The sequence below is a fragment of the Fusarium vanettenii genome, assembly GCF_000151355.1.
Source record: "Fusarium vanettenii 77-13-4 chromosome 6 genomic scaffold NECHAsca_37_chr6_2_0, whole genome shotgun sequence".
NCBI lineage: Eukaryota > Fungi > Ascomycota > Sordariomycetes > Hypocreales > Nectriaceae > Fusarium > Fusarium vanettenii.
Window position 1 is genome coordinate 295,715 of NW_003315849.1, and position 22,026 is coordinate 317,740.

Here is a 22,026-nt window from a genome sequence, read left to right on the forward strand (position 1 = left end):
CAAGAGTTCTGGGACCGCTGGGGTTGTACTGGATGCTGTCGTGGCAGGGTTGTCGGCATGTTGGACCCCGGGATGGTCACCCCAATCAGAACAACACCAGCTCTGCACCCGTCTGCTTCGAGCAATCCCATGGTCCAGGGTCTGCGTCGCCCATGCCGGCATGCGTCCAGTAGCCGTCCGGGTCGGCCTGCCCTGCCACCATTTCCCTTTAGCAATGACTTGACACCACGTTTGAGGCCTTCTGAGGAAACGCCGTCAGAAGGATACGTGCAGAGACAAGCCATATGGATACCAGATGGATGGCTGGCCTCGCTCCAGTGTTAGACAAGGGCTACATATCGTTCTTTTTCACAGGCGCCTGTTTGATTGATGAGATCTCTGTGCTGGGTCTTGGACAGCCTCACGTTTCCGCCTACAACACAGCACACAAACACGACTTCGCTTACGAGTGAAACGTACAGTTGCTTCACAGAGGCGCAAATCATTCCTTGTCAGCCTTGACAATGGCGAAATGATACACATCGCAGTTAGATATCATCTCCGGCGTGCACCAATCACAGCTCAAAGCTGGCCCGACACTGGTTGAACCAACTCAACATCAAAAACGAACTGGGTGCAGGATCCAGCCACTCAGGTGCTCCCTCGACATGTCGATCTGTCCTGGCTGTGCCCTGCACATGCAGTCCAAGAAAAATGAGACACTGAAAGGGCAGAGTACTTCTGACTCTTGGGAAATACTCTTACTGGACGACGAAATATGCCCCTGAAAGAAAAAAAAAAAACCAGGAAGAGACGACAACTACGAGAATCAGTACTCGACAAATGATCTGGAAATTACTAGAGATTCTTGATTGGAAATAGGGCTCGTTTGAGGCAGGCATAGAGTGATGCCGTTGTACTGGTGTCTTCTTTTCCTCAGACCGCGTGCCAGAGTAAGACAAGACGAGCACACATTTGACACCCAGACCTGGCCAGCGCCTATCCGCCTACAGCAGGCGCTCTAGCCCCAGAAGAGAGATGCATGCTGCCGACCCGTCGTCGTCTCGTTGGTGCTCTCTGGATGGGCGGCCCATTTGCCGTAGTGATCGGCAGCTGCAGCAGTGGTGCCAGTTCACCTTTCAGCCCCCCTTGCGGGCGACTCGACGAGGCACTTTGTGCAGCAGGAGAGAGGCTGGTTGGATCGAAGAAGCCAAAGAGAGGAGCGTTCGATAATATCCTGAGGCACAAATGCTGCACTGCACGCAAAAGAGATGCAGAAGGGTCTCAGCATGGTCACCAACTCCATGACTTCATGCATTCCTTTCCGCAAACACGTCGGCGAAGCGCCACAGACGCCTGCCTGTGATTGCCACGAGCCAATCGCTCGCTGCACGGCCGGTTTCCTTCTGTTCGATCGAGGATTCCAGCCAAGGTTTGCAGCTCCGTTCCAGCTGCGCTGCTTCTCGCGGGACCAGTGGTCGGGCAAAAAGCATGTGTAGGTACGAAAGCACCGCCGGACTTGACTCCACTCAAACTCTGTGTGCGGCCATGAAAGACAAAGAACGTGTGTGTCTCGTCTCGTCCAACGCCGGCCTCCGAGGAGGCTCTCCTCTCTGCCGCCCCCTTCGCCTCGTCCTCGCCGCGCCGGCCGGGGCGGACAGGTCAGTCACAGACGGAGGCAAAGTCTGAAGCTGGGCGCGGGCTTGGGGTGCGGGTGCGGGCTGGTGAGCCAAACTGTGATCCGTCACGGGGCTGTCGATTATGACGATTCGCCCGACGGTGGAGAGGAAGAGGGGAACAGGGGGGAATAGTGAAAGGACACGCAACACAGGACGGCTCACTCCCACTGGGGAGACAGTGGACAGTGAGGGAAGGGGTGTCAGCAGAGCACACAGCACACAGCGCACACAGAGCGTACCGACGGATGGGCGCCCACAGAGCTCAGTGCACACAAACATGCACACGCACCCGACCACTCCGCCCAGGCAGGTCGCCCGCCAGCGATCAGGATCAGGATCAGGATCAGGATCTGCCAGCCAGCACCAGCAACAGCAGCCCCATCGGTGCCTCTGACTGGACGAGGATGGGTGGCCTGGCAGTGGGCCGATGGATGGCGTTAGTGCTGAGAGCCTGAGAGAGGGGGGCAGCAGGCCTGGCCTCTGGGGAGGCAGTGACACAGAGGACCACACAGCGGACCACTTTATTTCGTTGTGTCAGAGCTAACGATCCTTGCCTCTTCGTATATTGCTCAGCGTCACCAAGGCGCCATCCCTGTCGAGCTAGTCGACGCCCCAGCACGCCGCATCCCAGGCGAACCTTGAAGCAGTACAGTGCAGTACATGGCGCCCCCCTCCCCTCCCCTCCGGCTCCACGCCTCGCTCGCTCGACAAGAATAGACGGAGCATTAACGCAACGCACAACGAGGCCAAGACAGGACAGGCACCCATGTCATTAATCTCTCCAAGCCTACCAGGGTCTGATGAAGCCGGTGGACCCCCCTTGGTGTGGGTGATCCACGCAATCCAAAGCCTGAGGCTTGCGGCTGGGTACGTACTCTGCCTTGGTGTGTGTCGCTCGTCCGCCTCGTTCAATCCTGCGCGAGCTGTTATACTGGCCTCTTCCCGGATCTAGCTTCAGAAGAGGGACCTCCATCACCACTTTCACGACATTCCTTCCGACTTCCTTCTTCCATCACCGGCCCTGCTCTCGCAGACGTGACCACCAGGTCCTATTGTCGCCCTCCTCGGTCCCGTCAAACTCGCCCTCTACCCTCCCACGACAACCTACCGACTTTCCTTGGAAGGCGACAGGCCAAAGACTCAACACCTCTTTTGCCTCCTTGCCTATCTCGACCCGTTGATTCGGCCATCGGGACAACCCACGCAACAACAACACTCAACAACAACCCGCAGGAGCTAAACTCGACCCGTTGGACTTTGGATCAGGATCCTTTTCTGGCCGTTGGAGAATCCTCTTTTATGCTTTTTCCTTTTCTCTCTGTCTCTCTCCCGTTTGGATATATCTCTGGACCCAGGACCACCACTCCCCAGTTCTAGGATCTTGTTAGATATCAACAGATAACAATGCAGCACCATGCTATCTTCGGTTACCAAACCCCTCCGGCGTCGCCTGGTTTCGACAACCCCAAGTGCACCATCCAACAACCCTTTGCCGTGCCGCGACACTATCCAACACGTCCACTTGCTCCGGAGGAGAGGCTAGGCAGAGTGCTCGAGGGTACTCTGCAGCTGACTGAGATCCTGGGAACTGGCGCGTATGGCGTTGTCTACCTCGCTGTCGACCTCAAGACTGGAGGTAAATACGCCGTCAAGTGCCTCAGCAAGTTCAACGCCGATGGAACCCAATTGGAGCCCCGTCAGTTTGCCTACCAACAACGAGAGATCCGTCTTCACTGGAAGGCATCCAACCACGCCAACGTGGTGCAGATGCTCAAGATTGTGAATGATCCCGACTGCATCTACGTTATTCTCGAGTATTGCCCTGAGGGTGATCTCTTCCTGAATATTACTGAACGTGGTCAATATGTTGGTAAGGATGAACTGTCCAGGAATATCTTCCTCCAGATCCTGGATGCCGTGGAGCACTGCCACAACCTGGGAATCTACCATCGGGACCTCAAGCCGGAGAACATCTTGGTAACAGACCGTGGAGACACTGTCAAGCTGGCCGACTTTGGCCTTGCCACTTCAGATGATCGATCCGAGGACTACGGATGCGGTTCAACATTCTACATGAGTCCAGGTACATATCTTTCCTCCCCTCTGAACTGATTGACCCCTTGATACCTTTCCCTTCACCTTTCAGACAACTAACATTCCTCCCCCACCTTCAGAATGCCTGGACCCCTCTGCTAGGAAGCCCTACTACATGTGCGCCCCCAATGATGTCTGGAGCCTTGGAGTTATCCTCGTCAACCTCACCTGTGGACGCAACCCATGGAAACAAGCTTCCTTCCAGGACTCCACCTACCGGGCCTATGCCGGATCCAAGGACTTCCTGAAGACGATCCTCCCACTCTCGGATGAACTGAACGAAATTCTGGGACGGATCTTCGAACCCAACCCTGAGCAGCGGATCACTCTCAACGAGCTCCGAACCAGGATCATGGCCTGCTCTAGGTTTACCATGCCGGCCGTCTCTCCCCCGACACCACCGGCCTCACCAGACCACACCACCCAATACGTTTCTACCGAGGATGCCATCATCGACGACTACGACTACGACTCGCCTCTGTCGCCGGCTTCATCCTCTGACGATGAGGGCTCGCTCACATCGAGCGGCTCTACCATTGACGACCTGGACGATGACTTTGACCAGGAACGCCAGATGCCGCAGACTCCCCCGGAGTATGCACCCCACGCTTTCGACCCCGAGGAGCCCAAGGAACACCAGCTCATCTACCACAGCCAGGAGTTTGTGCCCCAGAAGTACTCTGGGCCTGTCCCCGTCCCCGTGCAGGTGCCGGTGGGCGTCCCCCCTCAGCCCATGCTCTGCCAGCCGGTTCCTGTACCTATCCAGGCTCCCGTTCCTATCCAGGCTCCTTGCCAACAACACAAATCCTACTTCCCTATCTGGGATATGGTAAAATACGTTCAACATGTGCCTATCCTGCAGCACCACATACCCTTCCACCAGCAGGTCCCATTTATGCCTACGTTCCAAGGCTGCTATTAGATCTCGTCACCAAGACAATAATTTTGTCTGACTGAGTATCGACGCAGCCGCCCCTTACACAAACTGGATGAGATACCCCCCGTGGCCCAACAACAACAAGCTCCGGACCCCCTTGTTTGATTCTTCAGGTTCCATTGGACATTACTCGACATTTAATATCGACCCTTGGCAACACATTTCCACTCCCCAGGGACTCCTTTACATACTTGGATGCACCAAAAAAAAACCCAAAAGCCGTGCAAGGATTACGCCAACCAAAAACAACGTTTAACGACCCAACGAAATGAGAGTCCGGGACTGGTTCTTTTCGACCCTGTATCTTTTGGACACCAGATCTTGTTTGGTTTACACTTTTTTCTATGTCTATTTTATCACCTTTGGAAAACACCTTTTTTCGAAAAGCGAGGAGTTTTTGTATTTTGAGGAAATTTATGAGGAAGGGGCAAGATGTCAAATTCTTGTAGAAGCATGAAAGTCTGGCGCAGCGAATCTTGTACGGGGTGGCACTCTGTTGTTTTTGCAAAGAGATTTCTTGGAGATGGAGTTGTTGATTCCCCCCTTCACACCTTTGTTTGTCTTGTACCTGGCGATTTATACTCCTCTTCTGCCTTGGGAAGGCCCTTTTTCTGGAAAATATTCCTCCTGGGACGCAACGAACGCCTGATTACGGAAACGACTATGTCTTTCTAATTTCTCACAACTTTTTTCTCACTACTTTCATATGGAGGCGCCCTCTTTCGATAGAGACGGAAGAATGGCCGAGACATTCACTTGGTCTGGATCAAAGATACCTTTTTTCTTATTTTCTACATTCACTTTTCTTATTTTGATGACATGGGGAAGATGGGGATGGATGGACTATGTTTGCTTTTTCGTTTCCGCGACGGGAAGAAGAAAAATGACAAGGGTCGATGAGATCGAGATTAGAGAAGAGGAACAATGGCTCGATAGCCAAAGCATTTTGCGCAAAAGACGGCGCAAAGCAAAGCAAGCAAATACGTTTACTGAGCTGAGCTGAGGGAAAGACGGCACCTCGCACTGCAGAAAACAGTGCATCTGCCGATCAACCAAATGAATGACAAACAACGACTTTGAGATACCTCACTTCTTGATTACCCTCGCTGAATACTTGGTGTGTTGAAACTTGACTCGTAAACAGGCACAGATACATGCAGACATGTACATGGCGGTCATGTCGAGGCCTCGATGTTGGCGTCACAGATGCACTCAAACAAGTCTACAGCACAGTACATACACAGCCCGGGGAGTGAAACACCAAGACGCGGAATCACCGGCGGGAACTGGCAGCACCACCTTCTTCCCAGTAGCGCCTCGATGAGGATGCGTCTAGTGATGCACGACTCCTGAACTCATCGTCTAGGATCACGGCATCGTCGACGGTGTGCTCCATCCTTGTGCGTCACGCTACGGCCCCCGTCATAAAAGCTGCAGACTCAGCAAAAAAAAAGCAAAGCGATAATAACGCGGGAAGAAAAAGAGTGAGGAAGCTACTGCAGATGCTAAGTTTCTTGGCTCACGAGATTGGTTGGACAGGGTCACAAAAACAAGGCGGAAACGTGGCGGCCAATGGGGTCAGGGGGTGGAGCAGGGCGAACGGCATTGTTGTGTGTCTGGAATGAAGAAGATGGAGGAGTGGAGTTTGACCTCGAGAACGAATCAGGAGAGCCGGAGCCTGGGAGAGTGAAAAAGGTGAGGCGGGCTCGTGGAGGGTAGCGTGATGGAAGCGAGACGATGATTGGGGCGATGAGACTGCACGGGAAGTGTGACGGTTCTGGTGTTGGTGACCAGGACAAAAGATGGTGTTGACAAGGTGATATTGAATGATAAGTCTTTATTAAGGAAAGAGAAGCTATTCTCAGCCAAGCAAGGTCGACTTTTCTGCAGGTGACCAGTCGAAATAGACACAAGAGGTTAGGATCGTCGACCCGTTGATGTTGCTCTTGTCGTAGTTGTCTCTCTAATATTCTCTGAGATAGATACGCTACATGTTTAGTATGAAGAAGCCTTGTGAGACAGACAGGCATGGATTATGGAACGATTTCTCTGCCGGAGACCAAACTAGTGATTCTTTTACGCTCTACGATGAAGAAAAAAAAAAAAACAAGTAAAAAATGAATAGCCTAACTGCCAGGCGCATTTTCTTGGCTCACCGCTGCAGCGATGGAACCAGCGTTTCGTCCATGGCTGAAACTGCAAGCGAAAATGCCATGGAATGGTCTGATTCCGAAGGGGCATTGGAATGCTTTCAAAAACGCTGTTTCCAACGGATAGCTAGCATTCCTTAACCCTCGAATGCGACTTTTATTGAATCCGCATGTCCGGGGCTGTCAATATCGATCATCCATCCCGCACGGGGTGCCACGAGGTCCTTTGCTGTCTCTCTCTTTGTTTAGCGAGAAACTCTGAGTCTAATCTCGCCAAAATGGAAACGCCCATTTTCATCTCCCGGGAGGGGGGGGTCGTGGTCTGGAGCGGCGTGTGGTGGCCTAGAGTGCCGATCACAGTTCGGGGCGGGCGGCGTTGCATGTGGATGAGCGGCACAGTCTCCCGTGGTCTGACGGAAGCGAGTTGGGTTGGGGGAGATTCATTCTTTTGCCAAGAGGGACTTTGCCCATCTGCGGCTGAACTTTGTGAGAGAAATGTGCCATCCCCCAGTGTCGCGGATTTCTTTGTTTAGCATGAAGTGTCGCAAACATTCTCACACCCACCCCTGAGTTTCTCTCTTCTCTCAAACTTTCCCAGTTCCGTAACACTACGGAGAAACCAAAGGGACCTTTTTTATCATGGACTCGGTCCGAGCTGTGAACTAAACTAACTAGCTAAGCCCGGATGGCGCCGGGAATCATGATGCCACAGGCTTGCTGTCAACCTAACCTTACAGCTTCTCAAATGTACGATAACGTAAAGGACATTGAGGCCTTCTCAACGGTAAGAAGCAAAAACAAGAATATCACCGAACGAAAACAACATTCCGTAGAATTGCTTTCTCTTGACCACACCATCTTGACGTAGGTGGGGGGAAAAGGTGAACCGTAGATCTGTTCTCGGCCCTGCGCGTGGCAGCCCGGCCGCATGGGGCGGCTTTTTTTTTCACTAGGAGAGTATCGCGGCATGGCGGGGGGAAAGGACAAGGCTTGCCGTCGATGGTGTTGCACGAGTCAAGACACGGTGTTGGTCATGTCGTTTCAACTATTGGGAGCGTCATCACAGCATCAAGCTCAAACCTCTGGCTAGTCATGTTCTCTTTGTTTATCGTTATTTATCGTGGATGATTATTTCCGACATGTTCAATTACAAAGCTGAAGATTATCTTTTTGGTGGCTGGACTAAACATTGAGGGTGTTTGCTTCCCAGGACCGAGATACCGGGTCAGCATTTCCGGGATAGATGCGACGTAGCATAACTATGTTTTGAAAGATGAAGGGTTTTGGTTAGAGATTTGACACGTTGTAACCTTGTGGAACTGCCGTGATGGCTGCATTGTGTTTGGCTTTAAGCTGAAGCTGAACTTTCGTGGGGCGAGGGACCTTTGGGAAGTTTGATCGAAGGTGCTTCTAAACCTACAAGGCTTTTGTTTGTTGGGTTGACCCGAAGTCTGTGTGTTCTTGTTGCTTGATGTGCCTTGGACGCTGGCTCAAGGGACACATCGTCTTGTCAAGGGGCAACTTCCGTCCAAGGTCTTACGAAGACTCTATTCTAAGAGATCTCATGCTCGAGGATTTGACCAAGGGGGATCATTTCCACAAGATCTAATCAAATGCTGAGTTGCAGAGGCATGATCTGTCAAAGATGCCCCTTCATTCATCGGAGAGGGCTGTCCCTCTAGGTGCTTGACTTGGTTGATGGCAACTTACCTCGTCAAGCGGGTAGAGTTGTTTGGCAAGTTGAACTAAGTCGAAGCAACTTTACGAGTTAGAGGAGGGTTTCTCTAATGGATGGGTGCCTGGTTCTAGTGTGACTATAGTGTTTGAGAACCATCTGTTGTCATTTGACATGAGTGTCCAGTTGTTGTATCCGATGATAGTGTTAGTTGCTAGAGGGAACAGCAACCTCAAGATGCCTGTACTTTGTGATGTGAAGGAGTTGCGGGGTTCTTCATTGAAGCAACTTAGTTTCTTATTAAAGTAACTTAGTTCTTCAAAACCCTTCGTGAGAGCATGGTACGTGGTTTCGATCTGTCAAGAAGCGTCCTTGACCGCCGGCCAAGCAACATAGTCCAATGTGTGGACTAGTATAACAACTCCCAGCTAAGGTCTTAGAATTGTAGTATGGCTCGAGCTGTATAATGGACGAGGCAAACGATCTGTCCGTGAATCGTGAGTTTGGATGAGTTCTGACCTCCCAGCAGAAAGGGACAAGAAGGACGAATGGGGTGTTGTTGTGCATGTTATAGGGCTTTGCCCGTGATCCAAGGTAACATCAACTTGGACATAGGATGACTGCAAGTTGGGCTAAGGTGACCCTATTCTTGACTGCGAGATGTCTAAATTGGCTGCGAGTTGACTTGAGGCGCTGTTGGGTTTCGTCTCAAAGCGAGTGTCAACAAAGTGAACATCGGAAACTTGGGATGCTTGGATATGCGAAACAGAGGCGGTTGTCGTTCCTCTCTCGGTGTACTCGAGGTAATCGCATACCCCCCAGCAGAGTCTTGGAAGACATACACATTTAGAACCCAACAAGAACTGATGTCGGGCATCTATATTCTTCAACTGTCATGGGATGGCTTCTTTGGCCTGTATCGATACCTCGGGGATAGACTGGTATGTCCTATCTCATTGAAGCCTTCATCCGCCACCCCCTTGACCATTGGGATAGGATGAGCAAGGTTGCGTGGACGATATTCAAAGAAGAAGTGCATCGAGAGTATTTTATCGTCAATATGCCATGATGAGAGCAAGGTGAGACTGACATGACCCTTGTTCCTTTGAGCTCACACACTCCTGCATGTCCAAGAGGCGAACGTCTTTGGCCAAGATGGTTTCTCGAAGCCTGCCCATCGCTCTTAGTCACCGTAGAATCCTTGAATGAGTTGCGTGGACCGTAAACTTGTCGGTTTAAGTGGCATAGTCATGGTTGAGCTGCTGGTCGGTTGGAGTTGAGATGATGGAGGCAATCCTACATCACACTCCTGTTGGAGGTGAGCCAGGGCCGGGACGTGATTTGAACTTCTAATTCATTGTAACAATGCTCTACTCTATGAATGACATTCCCAGGGTCGGGTCTATACCTCCACGGCCCTGTCCTGTTCCGACTTTTTAATCGCATCTTGAAGGGGTATCTCGGATAATGACACAATCTTTGTCTTCTTGACAAACTTCCAGATGAGGTATGCAGCAATCACCAGCGGGATATCTCTGCCAGACTATTAGTAACAGCATCCTAAACAAAGTAGGATAGGCAGTACTCACAAGTAGGATGACACAAAGCCAACAGGGTCCCAATTTCCCTTTGTAAAGACGGAGAAGCCGCCAGTGAAGAGAATGATCAAGCACATGCAGAGGGCAACAATGGAGGAATAGGCTACTGATGTTAGAGAATGCAAGATTTTGAGTATTTCAACACCAGAAACTTACGAGTCCAAGAGTTGTGCCAAGGCAAGCTGGTGACCGGGATGCCCTGCTTCTTCATGGCGAGTCGCAGTCTGATGTGGTTAAGGAGGATGGCCGACCAGGAGACAAGAACTCCAGCAGCAGTCAGGTCGACTAGCCACCAAAAGACAGTCATGGCTCCATTCGAGAGACTCATGAAGCTGAGGAACATGAATGCCGTAAAGAAGAGCACACACACGTAGGGAGTGCCCCACGAAGTCGTTCGGAGAAAGATCTGAGGTGCCTGACGCTTGAGAGCAAGACCATACAAGACACGAGTACCGGCGAGAAGACTCTGATTCGAAGCCGACCAGGCAGAGGTGATGACAACGGCGTTGACGACGGATGGGATTGCGGGGATACCAGCTGCAGACGCGGCGATAACGAAGGGACTCTGAGCCGCTTGTCCAGAGGAATCGTTGAGACGCTCATCGTTGCTCGGAACTAGCATACCGACGACGAGAATGGCCAGAATGTAAAAGACGATGATCCGGATAAAGACATTCTTGCAAGCCTTCGGGATAGCCTTTGCAGGGTTCCTCGTCTCGGCAGCAGCCATGGCGATGGACTCTACACCCGCAAACGAGAAGACGGCGCTCGTCATGACGGACCAGTATCCAAGAAACTTGCCCCAGTTCCCCGTGGCGATGTGCTCGACAAACGGACCGGGATCCTTCCAGTATCTGAACCCGATGCGAGGGGTTCCTGGGACTCCTCCGAGGTTGATGACAAGACCCAGGATGATGAGGAAGACGACGAGAAGGATCTTTAGCAGGGCGAACCAGAATTCTACTTCTCCAAAGACCCGGATAAAGGCGAGGCCGACTGCTGCTGTTAGGATGATGAAGATGATGATGAAGACGGAGGGGTTGAGGTCGGTCCAGAATTCGAACAGCACACAAATGGCCGTGATTTCAGAAGGTACAGATAAAATATTTCCATACACAAGATTCCAACCGATAGCGAATCCCCAAGCAGGATCTACCAGAAACTCTGCGTGTCGGACAAACGCACCCGTCACGGGGAGGAGCGCGGCAACCTCTCCGAGGGCAAACTGCACGGCGCACACGACGAGGCCGACGGTCGCGTAGCCGAGGAGAGCACCGAGGGGACCGCCCGTCTGCACCGATCCGCCAAGGCCGAGAAACAGGCCCGTCCCGATGGCGCCGGCGATGCCAAGCATTGAAAGATGCCGCTCCGCGAGACCGCGATGAAGACTGCGCTCCTCGGTCGCGGTGACAAGGTCGCCATTCGCATCGTTGAGGACCGGCTCCGGTGAGACGTCTGTCTCTGAGCTCGGTTTGAAAAAGGCCGTCATGGTTCCGAATTGCTGCTGTCGTCGTCGTCCTTGAAGAGAGGAACTCGAGAGCAGAGGCCGCGTTGATATCATGTTCTCGGGGCTCGTATTCATATTAGCATCGCAATTGCTCGAGCCTATGGTGCAATTGAGAATTCTCCAGGGTCTATCGGTCCGTCAGCGATGGGTAACGCGATGGTAGCGGACATGGTTGCTGTTTTGATCATGGCGTAGTGGAGTTTTTTCACTGCTGTTGGGTTGGTGAAAGTTTAAACGTTCTAGAAGTGCCAAAAGATGGGGAAGATTGTAATGAGACACGGATAAAGAAGCCGTTGGTGTCCCCTGGAGAGAGTATCTAGATTGGGCAGGTGAAATGTATATATATCGATAGAGCCGTGCAAGGACCATATATCTATCTATTAACCTGGTTATTAACTCTTGTATGCAACTTGGACCTGAAGATTCGACCTGTCACAGCTTCAACCCGAGAACGGTTGGTCTCTTGGACATACACACAAGCAAGCTATTCCCGTTAATTGGGCCGTTGATTCTGGTCTCCTCGGTTGGTCCCGTCGCGTCTTTTGCCAGCCAATGTCTGTTGATCCAGTGACAATATTCATCTCACACAGTTGTCTAGAAGTGGCTGAAGGAATAGTTCCTGTCTAGCGTAGAAGCTTGCGCGACTCCTGACCACCCTCAAAGCGGTTTCGCCACTGCCTATCGACGGGAAGCCCCGAGGCCAAGGGCCGTTGTTCCGACGGTTCACGGATATATCAGAGGACGAGGATTTGCTAAGTTTGATTGTATGGGAATGACCTCGTCGGGCCTAAATGCATACGCACGCTCTAATACAAAATAGTAAAATACACAAGAAAATAAATAAAATACCTTGGTTTTGCCCCGGGTATCCCCAAACATCCCTTATTTTCCAATAAACCTTTCTACCCATTACTCCTGCAGACGCATCACACGGATTAGGGGGCCTCATAGATGTGGCCCTGCTGCTGTTGTTGGGGAGGGTAGTGACCAACCAGCTCGGTCGGTTGCTGAGGTTTGGGGTCTGGCGGTGGAACGTTGTATTGCTGGTACTGCTGATACTGCTGGGGTTGTTGATACTGTGGTTGAGGTCTCCTCATTCTCCTCCAGAAGAAGAATCCTATTCCAGCAAGGGCTAGCACACCGAGCGTCGCTCCAACCGCGATACCTGCGCCGGCACCGGCGGAGAGGCCGTCGTCGTCGTCGGCTTCGGAGCTCGTCTTGGCTGGACCGTCGGCGATGGTGGAAGCTGCAGAACCCTTTGTCGTGGTGGAGGATGACTCGGCGGCGTCGGAGAGGGAGACGTTGAAGTCTTGCGACTTGATGATCTTTACGGCATCGTCTGATGGGTTGTACAAGGCGAAGTACAGGACGGGCATCTCGCCCTTGGGAACGGTGCGGTTGAATGAGTCCTCGCCGAGGTTGACCTTCCAGAAAGTGCTCTTGCTCGTTACGTTTTCTACTCTTGTGAGACCTATGTTACTGCTTGTTGGGTGTATCTTGATCTCCTACCTCGGACATATTCTCCTAGCTGTGTCGTTCCGTCAAAGTCGCTAGGGTTACGCTGGAAGACGTAGACGGTGATCTGCTTCAGGTCCGTCACCCAATTGATGAGGATAGTATCGCCCTCTTCGTAGACGGGGTTGTTGGCTGCTTCGTCGCCTTCATCGTAGGTGCCCGGGTGAGTAAACAATGTGTCGACGCCTAGGACCTTGACGGCTGACGCGGCCAGCAGCAAGGTTGAAAGTAATATCGAACGCATCTTGACCCTGAGGTTCGAGGGTATTCGACTCTGAAGTTTGTTGGAACTCGTTTATCGTCTCTCTCCCCGACCGTAAGACTGGAAAGGTATTCCTGATGTGAGGGGAGAAGGCTGACACAGTAGGCAGGCGATCGTCCTCCCTTTTGATTTCTCGGGTAGTAAGCCCAACAGGCGCGTCTAGCCCTGTCAGGCCATTGAACCCTGGTCTTACATTTTTGGGGGCCGTAAGCATGTTTATAGATGATGCATTGGGGGAGGATACGGGGCACACAAGGATGGGGAGGTGAGAATTACGAGGCGTAGCGAGGGGTACGCGAAAGTGACACTCAGACAATACGAGACGGGCAAGTTTCCTCTGTTAGAAACGCTATGGCGGGAAGCAAAACCCTGCCGTTATGCTCTCGAGCTATTCGACATAACGGTGCCTCCCGTGATGGATTCTTCATCTCGTCGATTGGCCCGCGAGTTTCACTGGCGCGTAGTGTAAAAAACCAGCCTCAGCTAGCCTCTGTATCTAGTACATCTGTTCTGGGAGTGCTCGTCATACCCGAGACAGGTACCCGTCACCGGATGCAGATCGCACCTCGATTTAACCTTAGAAGCTGTACAGCCTCCTGCTCAGCCCTGATCCGCGGGGAGGGGAGAGAGCTACAGGGGTTTGCTATCACGCCAGACAAGACAAGACAAATTCAGAGAACGGAGAGTGAGCATTCCGAGGTCGCAGTCGTTGCTATATGCTGTAGGTAGATGTCAGCAATTCTTTGGAATCAGCAGAAACAGTGAGATTCACCCGTAGCCCCTATCTCACCTGAACATGCTTATGCCGTATTCTCTCGCCTCTCGGAGATGGTCTCAACAGTCGAGTCCCATCAACAACACGCACAGTCGTAATACCCAAGAAAAGAAAAGAAATAATCCATGTCCCCGCAGATGGTGCAACGTCTCTCCTCGACGAACCAACATCCATGAACCAACTAAAAGCGCCACTTTTTTCTCACTTGGCTTCTATTCTTGAAACATGAAGAAACCCCCTGTTATCTCCTCCAGTTGGTCAAAAATAATGCCTCGCTCCTCCGCCAAGAGATCCATCGGCCGCCCATGCCCAGCCACGCAGTTTTAGTTCTTGTGGGTAAATGCAGTCTGAGTTGGCTCTCTTGACTTGCTTCTCACGTGGGTTGATACTGGATTAAATTCTTGTATGCACTTGACGCCTAACGACTATTTCTAACCCTCATGAAATACCAGGTAAACGCCTTTCCCCTGTTTCTCTGTGAATCTCCGTGTATTACCCAAGTCGGCATGCTTCCCGACACTCGGTCCCCTGCATGGTCCTCTGGACGACCATGGCTCCCGGCAAATTAGAAGCCTCTCCATCATTACGAACCAAGATTCTAGAGGGGGCAAGGATTGAATAGTCAACCAACCTCATTCTGTATCCAGAGTGTTGGACATAAACTGAGGTTGATGGACTCTCCAATTATGTCTCCCTCTGTAGAGTCTTGATCAAGCTGCCGCGCCCTCGCTGCTCTTCTCAGCACTTCGATCAAACCTCTCAGCAACCACCCACGACAGCAACCGCAGAGCACCACCCGACGGATGAGCCCTACTGAGCGCCTCCATCTTCTCCCGCAGAGACGTCAGGTCCTGAAGAAGCTCGCGGAGCCGGCTGTTGATGCCATCAAGCGCCGGAGCGAGTAGCGTCACTCGGCAACGTAGCAGGAACTTGGTCATAGTCTCGATTCCCTTGTTGGACTGCTGCGTCGTACAAGTGTCAGCTGTGGGGGACTCGAACAGCTTTACATGATACTCACATCTTCCTCTTCCCCTGTTACGCACGTGTTTAGCTTCTCGGCGAAGCTGTTCAGGGCAGCAGCAATATCGTCCACCAAGATCTTGCAGGATTTGTAGCTGCCCCCAAGACCCCTTCGCATCCGTGCCTCGTACACCTCGCACTCCTTCCACTCCTTACAGCCTTGATCCGTCTTCATTCGCTGTATAGTCCTATCAGAGAAGGCGAACCGTAGCAGCTGGTAGAACTCTAGCTGAAACATGGTGTAGTTGCGATCCAGACTCTTGGCCATGCGGCCTAGGGCCTCGGAGTGGTTGTTAAAGACCTTGAGCCGCGAATCGAGCTGTCGGTACGTTGCGATGGCGGCCCCGATGACGGGGATGACGCCGACGGTTCCGAGCACGATATCAGCCATTGGGTAGGGGATGATCGATGAAGAGCACAAGCACAAGGGTTAGAGATGTGGCGATTCTTGAGTCTTTCTAAATGCCATCTCTTTCGCTGTGTTGATGGCACAGCCACAACTTGATCGAGAGACCTCATCTCATCATGAGGTTTGTCTCGGAAACGTGCAGCGTAAGGCGGGGAGGCCATGGACAGCTGGGGTTTAGTCTCCTGCTGAGAGCCGTGCAGTCACTGTCTGCTGCGCCAGCTCAAAGATGCAAACATTTGGATGTTACTGAGTAGAGAAGTGTAGACGATGCGGAGTTGGTGTACCCTTGGCTGACAGCCAATACTTGATAAGCGGCTTCGCAACAGTTTGGAGTTGTACATTCCTGTCACACGTACAACTAGACGAGCAAGGCTTGGTTCAGAGGAGCATATCTTGGTCTGGGGAGATCTTGAGATAACAACATGAATAGATATGTTTGAGGCTTGGGGAAGGCTGAGGATTCTTGGCAGGTCGGACATTGAACAACGATCCAGCCCTACCGGCCTAATCTGGCAAGTATATCGCGGTTTATTATCGATTGAGGATGAGATTGAGCTGTAACGTGAAGTCCCCAGATGGTTGTTGTCCTTCCGCCTTATAGTAGTAATCTACTGTTTGACCCTGTTGGGAGCGAGCGTGAATTATGAAGACAATGACGTGGACATCCCTGGATAAACGCTTAAAAAGCACCTTCATATAGGCCAATAAACTTATTATGCATGAGAGAGTCGCTCTCTATTCCAGAGCCATGTAATGTCCGCATAGTTACAAAAAATGATACAAGGGCCACGCTACCACATAGACGCACCTCTCAAACTTACGACAGGACGAATCACGCCTAGCTCCAGAGTGTCAAAGTGCGGAGCTAATTGCGGAACAGCCAAATAGGTCTGCATCCGCCATTGATTGGACACCTCGTATTCTGTATGTCGCTTGCTGGGGTGGAGGGTCAAAGGCACGGATCGCGTCGACTCCGCCGCGCTTGTGGCACGTATAAGAAGAGGCGATGCCTCGACAAGAGGCCCTCTGGTTCTTTGGTCTTTCTGGTGAGATCGTCCCATACGACTTCTTGCAGTGTCGATGTCGCCATGTTGCATAGGTCATGATACCAAGGCCAGATGACTACTGCATCAGCTTAGTACGTCCCATCCGTCGCAAAGCTACAGCTCTTTGCGGACATCTCCGTGAATGACCAGGCAGAATCAAGGCATTTCGATCTCAAACAATCAAGTTGTTTGCATTATGCGCTTTTTTCTGGTAAGAAGACTAGCAATGCATGCGGCCGTGGATTCATCCGAATCTCTGGATACGGCAAACTGGAACTCGGCGATTACTCCTCAACAAACAGCGGAAGAGCAAGTTTCTTGGGCCCATGGGACTTTCTACAAGAAAAGAGCCTCTATCCAAGAGAAGGAGACTTGATTTTGTAAAGGCGGGGGGGATGGGTGATCGAGTTGAACGGGGTCGCCGACATTCAGAGCCGAAACCTACGGACTCTAGTTTGGACATGAAACGAAGCGAAAACTATCCGAATATCGAGGGGAGGCTGGCTTCAATGGCACTTGGACTGAAACTACGGGGAAAATCCTTCATGGCTGAGTCTAGGTGGAATGGCAGACGTCTAAAGAAGGCCAACGACACCGATCGCAGCTCCCATGAGGTCGCTCATTCTTGACGCGGATTCATTTACACATGGGAAAGAGTGAAATATACCGGAAGTAGGGGCTAGATACATCGTAGCAGATCTGCGAGGATTCTTGAGCTTCAAAAGAGACACGCCCAAGTCCATGTTTAACAAGGCTCATCCAGAACACCATATTCTTCAAGCCAGAGTATACAAACGCAAACGAAAGGAGCGCCAAGCGGGCTACATAGATGCCTGTTTGCCTCAAACCCATCATTATCAAACCCCTACACTTGCGTCACTCATCCTCGAATGACGTGACGGCGCCAATCCATACCAGGCAGCAGAATATTCTACCAGACCCGAGATCGTGTCCGCGAAGCTTTTCTTGGGCTCTGGGGTAGACCCGTAGGGCTGATTAAAAGGAACCAGGGAGGGGGCGTGTAGATACGGTGTTGTAGGATTGGCTGAGGTGCTTTGAGGTTATTCGGACGGCGGAGGGCTCGACGACAGCCATTCGGACCTCGGGCTAAGCCTTACTCTCTTTCCTTGGTGTATGGCGAGAGATTCAAGAACCCGAAATGTTTTCTATTCATGTGGTCTCTGATCTATGCAATCTCACGATGTCGTTTCACTGACATGCTCTGCTCCTTGGAAGCTGGGACGTGAGACCTCACATCAGACACAGACGAGATACAAGCTAGTGATGCGCTCGAAAACCTGCCTCTAAGGTGACCACGTATTTCAAGGCGATGCCGGCAATATATCTCCGGGAATCGTTGGTTTAGGCCACATTTCTCTCCTTATTCTGAGTTACCGTAGGCATCACAACACGGCACGGGACGGTCACTTGACCATTTGATGAAGAAAGTACACAATTGTATTTGGAAACCTATCTATAAACATACGCCCGAAACTCCGATCCATTAGGAGAAAACAAGAGATGAAGCCCTTCTATCATGCATCCTCCGAGCCCTGCTTTTTTGGCCAGTACCCGGTCTGGTAAGGAGACAACACATTAGACCTGGCCATGACTAGACTCAGTGCGCAAAACATCGCCTTGACAGCTTGCGTCACCCGTTTCTTGGGTCTTTCCTTTGGAAGCAAACATGGCACCACTTCCAGTGGCGCCTGACCATCATACAATGCCCCTAAGGGCGGGGATTGTCCCACCGATGGACCCTCTTGCCCTCGGACTACATCCTCAGTTTGTTCATCGTACACGTACACGCACACGCACACGCCTCATCGCGACCTCGTTAATGTCCAGGCACTGCTCGCACCTCGGTCGATTAGATCATGGACAGCATGTGAGCAACGGCATAGATCATCATGACAGCCAGAGCAGTTGTGCAAACGTAGCGAAGAGCGACATTGTACATCTGGTGACGGTTCCTGCGGCGCGAGCGGGATACAAAGTCCGAGTTGTCGTTGACGCGGGGGAACTCGCAGCCCTTGGGCACCGGCTCGCCGAGGAACTCGCAAAGAGGCTCCCATCCGTCGGTGATCTTATATTCCAACAGTCTCTCCTTGGGGACGAGGCTGCGGACCTCTGCGTAGTGTCGGCGAAAGACGTCCTTGCCACGGTTGGGAAAGTCGCCCTCGAAAAAGGTGTCGAAGAACTTGCGGAGCATGGGGTAGTACATGGAAGCAGCCCAGTCAAAGTGGGAGAGCCATTGTAGTTCGTGATCGGTGACGCGCCAGTAGACGGTCCTCATAGTGGAGGCGTGCCACGAGTCGACGTCGCGGTTGGTAAGGACGACCTTTGCCTCGGGGTAGGCCTCGATGAGCTCCTTTGCGAAAGCGATGGCGGGCCAGTCGCAGACGGCTTGGGCGCCGCCGAGGAGCTGGTCCCAGTCCTTGCGGGTAAAGGGCTCGCCTTGCTTGTCGTACTTTGCGCAGAGGGCGTCCATCCACATGAGTGCGTCGGGGGGATTCTCGATGGATGCGTTCATCATGTGGTATGTGTCGACGTAGCCGAGTTGCTTCATGGCGGCGCGCATGGCTAGGAGTGTTAGCTGTATCTCAGAAGTCGAGGGATAAACGTACAAGCTGTGCCAGTGCGTCCGACGCCGAGGATGAGCACCTTCATGGGCACCGAACGGGTGCAGTTGCGACGGTTGATACTGGTGTCACTTGTAAAGATGTCGGTGACAGGACGAGGGGTAAACTTGGAAGAGTATGCCATTGTGGCGGTTGAGACTAGGGTATCAATAGGGATAACAAGATGCTAAACAGGAAGGATTGCAGGTGAAGCGATCGAAGGAGGTGATTCTGCCAAGAGGAAGAGGTCGATGATGATGGAAACAGAACGAGTATAAAAGAACGAGACGAAACACGAAAGAACAAGAGGACAATCGTCTTTTACAGCTTCCATCCCAGGACATGTAATGCCACCAGATACACAAATCCAACTCCCACATCCCTCCTCTGGATGCGTGTACATGAGCAACGGTCCCCATAATTCAGATACCGACCCGACCTCTCTTCGCCCGGGCCTTTGCTTTGTCTTCTGTTGATCGATCCCATCATGATTCTTCAGGAGAAGGAACCAGACGTGGGGAACCGTTGTAAGTGAGTCGTCTGTTAACGACACGCCCCCTGAGGCTCATGCTCTTGTGGGGCTGTAGCGAGGGACCCATGTAGAAGAGGGAGCCATTGCCAGGGCAAGAGCCTCTGGTCTTGAAGTCGACAACTTGAGTCTGGAGGCAAATGATGGGTCTTGTAATGAATGGAATCATGTTGTATCTAGGTTAGTGGCCATTCAATGCCATCGTCGTCTTGCTCCTCGTAGTATTCATGCAGTAAATCATCCTCTCTGAAAGGCTGTGACTCCTTATTCCCTGCAGCCAAGCACTCAATTGTCCGACTCAACTTGCCATCTTCCCTATCCCTTGAATGAACCGTACCTTGCAGTTCCTAGAAAGCTCCTCAGGGGAACCACGGATTCTTTCCCTTGGAGCCTCCTACCCGAGTAACACACATGTCCATCTCTTCCGATTGATAGCACTGACACAAACAAGCATTGGAAGACTTCTAATTGTGGATCAATGCATGTTCTCCACATTCACTTAAATAAGAAGCTTACGCGGCCCAGACATGAATCCATCTCCATTCAACATCTGTTGATGGTTTTGAGCCAAAGAAGGGCAGAGTTAGAGCTCATGGAAACGCCACATCTTAACCGCTGGTGGTGTTTAATCTTGCAAGTCGACCGTTATCTGGTTGGGAGTCCTAACTGGTCACTGGAGGACCAACCGTCATCCTGTGTCAAGCCGTACATGGCCTTGTTTTCATGGAACAAGTCTACAGCTTAACCATCCAGAACGCTCTGATCAGGGACACGCACACAGACAGAGGCAACATGGTACACAGGTCTCGGCGGCAAATAGTTGTCCACCGAAACCGATATCCAAACTGCGTCGGATGTCGGAGGCCCGGACCATCGGCCCCTCTAATCCACATCCCGACATCAACCACGAATTCTCCCTGCGGCGTGAGAGCGCGGATAAGTGGGAGGATTACGCGCGTCTAGGGCAGGGAATCCCATTGAATGTACTGTGCCAGCTATGCATCGTCACAGCATCATGTAACGCCCAAGTTGCAGCCGGAGGATCCCATCCTTGTTTTTGAGCAAGCCACAGCTGTCCCTGGAACACAAACCAGATCGGTATTTATCATTGCGAGATGGTCCCTGAATGGTTGTGCACTGCTTGCCTTGCACAATATCGCTATCCCACGTATCATGACCGGCGGACAAATGTCAACAGCGTGTCAACAGCGTGGTGTCTCGTCCTAGATCCGAGACACGGCGACGGAAATATTGTCGAGCGTTGCATTTGGAGTACTATGTAAGCGGGATGACGTGCACGGGTGAAACACGTCTGTATCCGTCTCGTCTTTTCTTGAACGAGGATGAATCGTTGATCGACGGCGCTAATCATGGCAGAAACTCAATCTATTGATTGTAAGTACGCGGCCGAGATTTTTTGTCTGCCGCGCGTAGAACTGCGCGTATCGACCCAGCCTTGGCGGGTTGTGGGAGAAGATGTAAGTCAGCTTTGAACGCCACGAAACATCAAAGCTCGAACAAGACGATATGGCCAGAAGAAAGAGTGAAGATTAGTTTGCAAATGGTTCGCGTCCCCAGTAATTAAAGGATTCCACCTTAACCTTGAGCCTGTATATGGTGATCAACTTGAGACCGTCTCAGGACAAGGGGAATTCGCTCCGATCCCCAACCAGCCGAGCGACAAGCCGTGCTTGCCTTGACATAAGCGATGTTCCGCTGGATGTAGCGGGTATAGCGCGCTTGAGTACAGTCAATGGTGGAATCATTGTTGATAATGTCGGAGAGAGGCGAGTGTGTTTGAAGAAGGGGTTTGAGAGGATCTTTGCTATACGCGGAAGTGTAGTATACTGGGCCCTCGTTGTTTCTTCCGTTAGCACCGATTCAATCTAAGCTCTTGATTCATTGATACCTTAAAGATAGTACTTTTATCACTGCATCTATAATCAACATTGGTACATATCAACTTCTGGCCCCTCGAGACCAACAATGGATGAAGCAGTGGAGGATGGCGTGGCTCCCACGGCACACCCCACCCCTGTAAGGACAGGCGCCCAGCACCCGGGATGCAGTGGAGGGCGCTAATTTAGCGGCCCAGGGGTCCATCACTCGACCGGCTTGGGCATCTCGGGGCCGGGATTGACGCGTGGGCAGACGAAGCTATATCCATCCATTCCATCAAACACCGGTATATCCGTTTCCCAATACAATTAATCGTCTTGAAGCAGACTTA

General features: G+C 51.8%; 5 protein-coding genes across 5 annotated transcripts; 1 reads left to right on the forward strand and 4 right to left on the reverse strand.

Moving 5' to 3' along the window:
* The first annotated feature begins 2,645 nt into the window (after positions 1-2,645).
* On the forward strand, positions 2,646-5,777 carry NECHADRAFT_102695 (uncharacterized protein). The gene is made up of 2 exons (XM_003042141.1): positions 2,646-3,741; positions 3,833-5,777. The coding sequence occupies exons 1-2, from the start codon at positions 3,063-3,065 to the stop codon at positions 4,672-4,674; spliced, it is 1,521 nt and encodes a 506-aa protein (XP_003042187.1). The 5' UTR covers positions 2,646-3,062; the 3' UTR covers positions 4,675-5,777.
* Positions 5,778-9,916: 4,139 nt separating this feature from the next.
* NECHADRAFT_42620 (uncharacterized protein) lies at positions 9,917-11,601 on the reverse strand (the record flags this gene model as incomplete). Its single annotated transcript, XM_003042216.1, has 3 exons — positions 9,917-10,049; positions 10,104-10,215; positions 10,269-11,601. The coding sequence occupies 3 exons, from the start codon at positions 11,599-11,601 to the stop codon at positions 9,917-9,919; spliced, it is 1,578 nt and encodes a 525-aa protein (XP_003042262.1).
* A 953-nt stretch (positions 11,602-12,554) lies between these two features.
* NECHADRAFT_81257 (uncharacterized protein) lies at positions 12,555-13,378 on the reverse strand (the record flags this gene model as incomplete). Its single annotated transcript, XM_003042217.1, has 2 exons — positions 12,555-13,090; positions 13,129-13,378. The coding sequence occupies 2 exons, from the start codon at positions 13,376-13,378 to the stop codon at positions 12,555-12,557; spliced, it is 786 nt and encodes a 261-aa protein (XP_003042263.1).
* A 1,503-nt stretch (positions 13,379-14,881) lies between these two features.
* NECHADRAFT_81258 (uncharacterized protein) lies at positions 14,882-15,582 on the reverse strand (the record flags this gene model as incomplete). Its single annotated transcript, XM_003042218.1, has 2 exons — positions 14,882-15,130; positions 15,190-15,582. The coding sequence occupies 2 exons, from the start codon at positions 15,580-15,582 to the stop codon at positions 14,882-14,884; spliced, it is 642 nt and encodes a 213-aa protein (XP_003042264.1).
* A 2,934-nt stretch (positions 15,583-18,516) lies between these two features.
* On the reverse strand, positions 18,517-19,412 carry NECHADRAFT_81259 (uncharacterized protein; the record flags this gene model as incomplete). The annotated part of the gene is made up of 2 exons (XM_003042219.1): positions 18,517-19,229; positions 19,274-19,412. 2 exons carry the CDS (start codon positions 19,410-19,412, stop codon positions 18,517-18,519), a joined length of 852 nt encoding a protein of 283 aa, XP_003042265.1.
* Between the last annotated feature and the right edge of the window lie 2,614 nt (positions 19,413-22,026).

What these genes read in the sequence shown, in the direction of transcription:
- NECHADRAFT_102695 (XM_003042141.1), top strand. Translation starts at nt 3,063, where the DNA reads ATGCAGCACCATGCTATCTTCGGTTACCAAACCCCTCCGGCGTCGCCT. An exon ending in AACATTCTACATGAGTCCAG is followed by an intron (nt 3,742 to 3,832) that starts GTACATATCTTT and finishes CCCCACCTTCAG; the next exon opens with AATGCCTGGACCCCTCTGCT.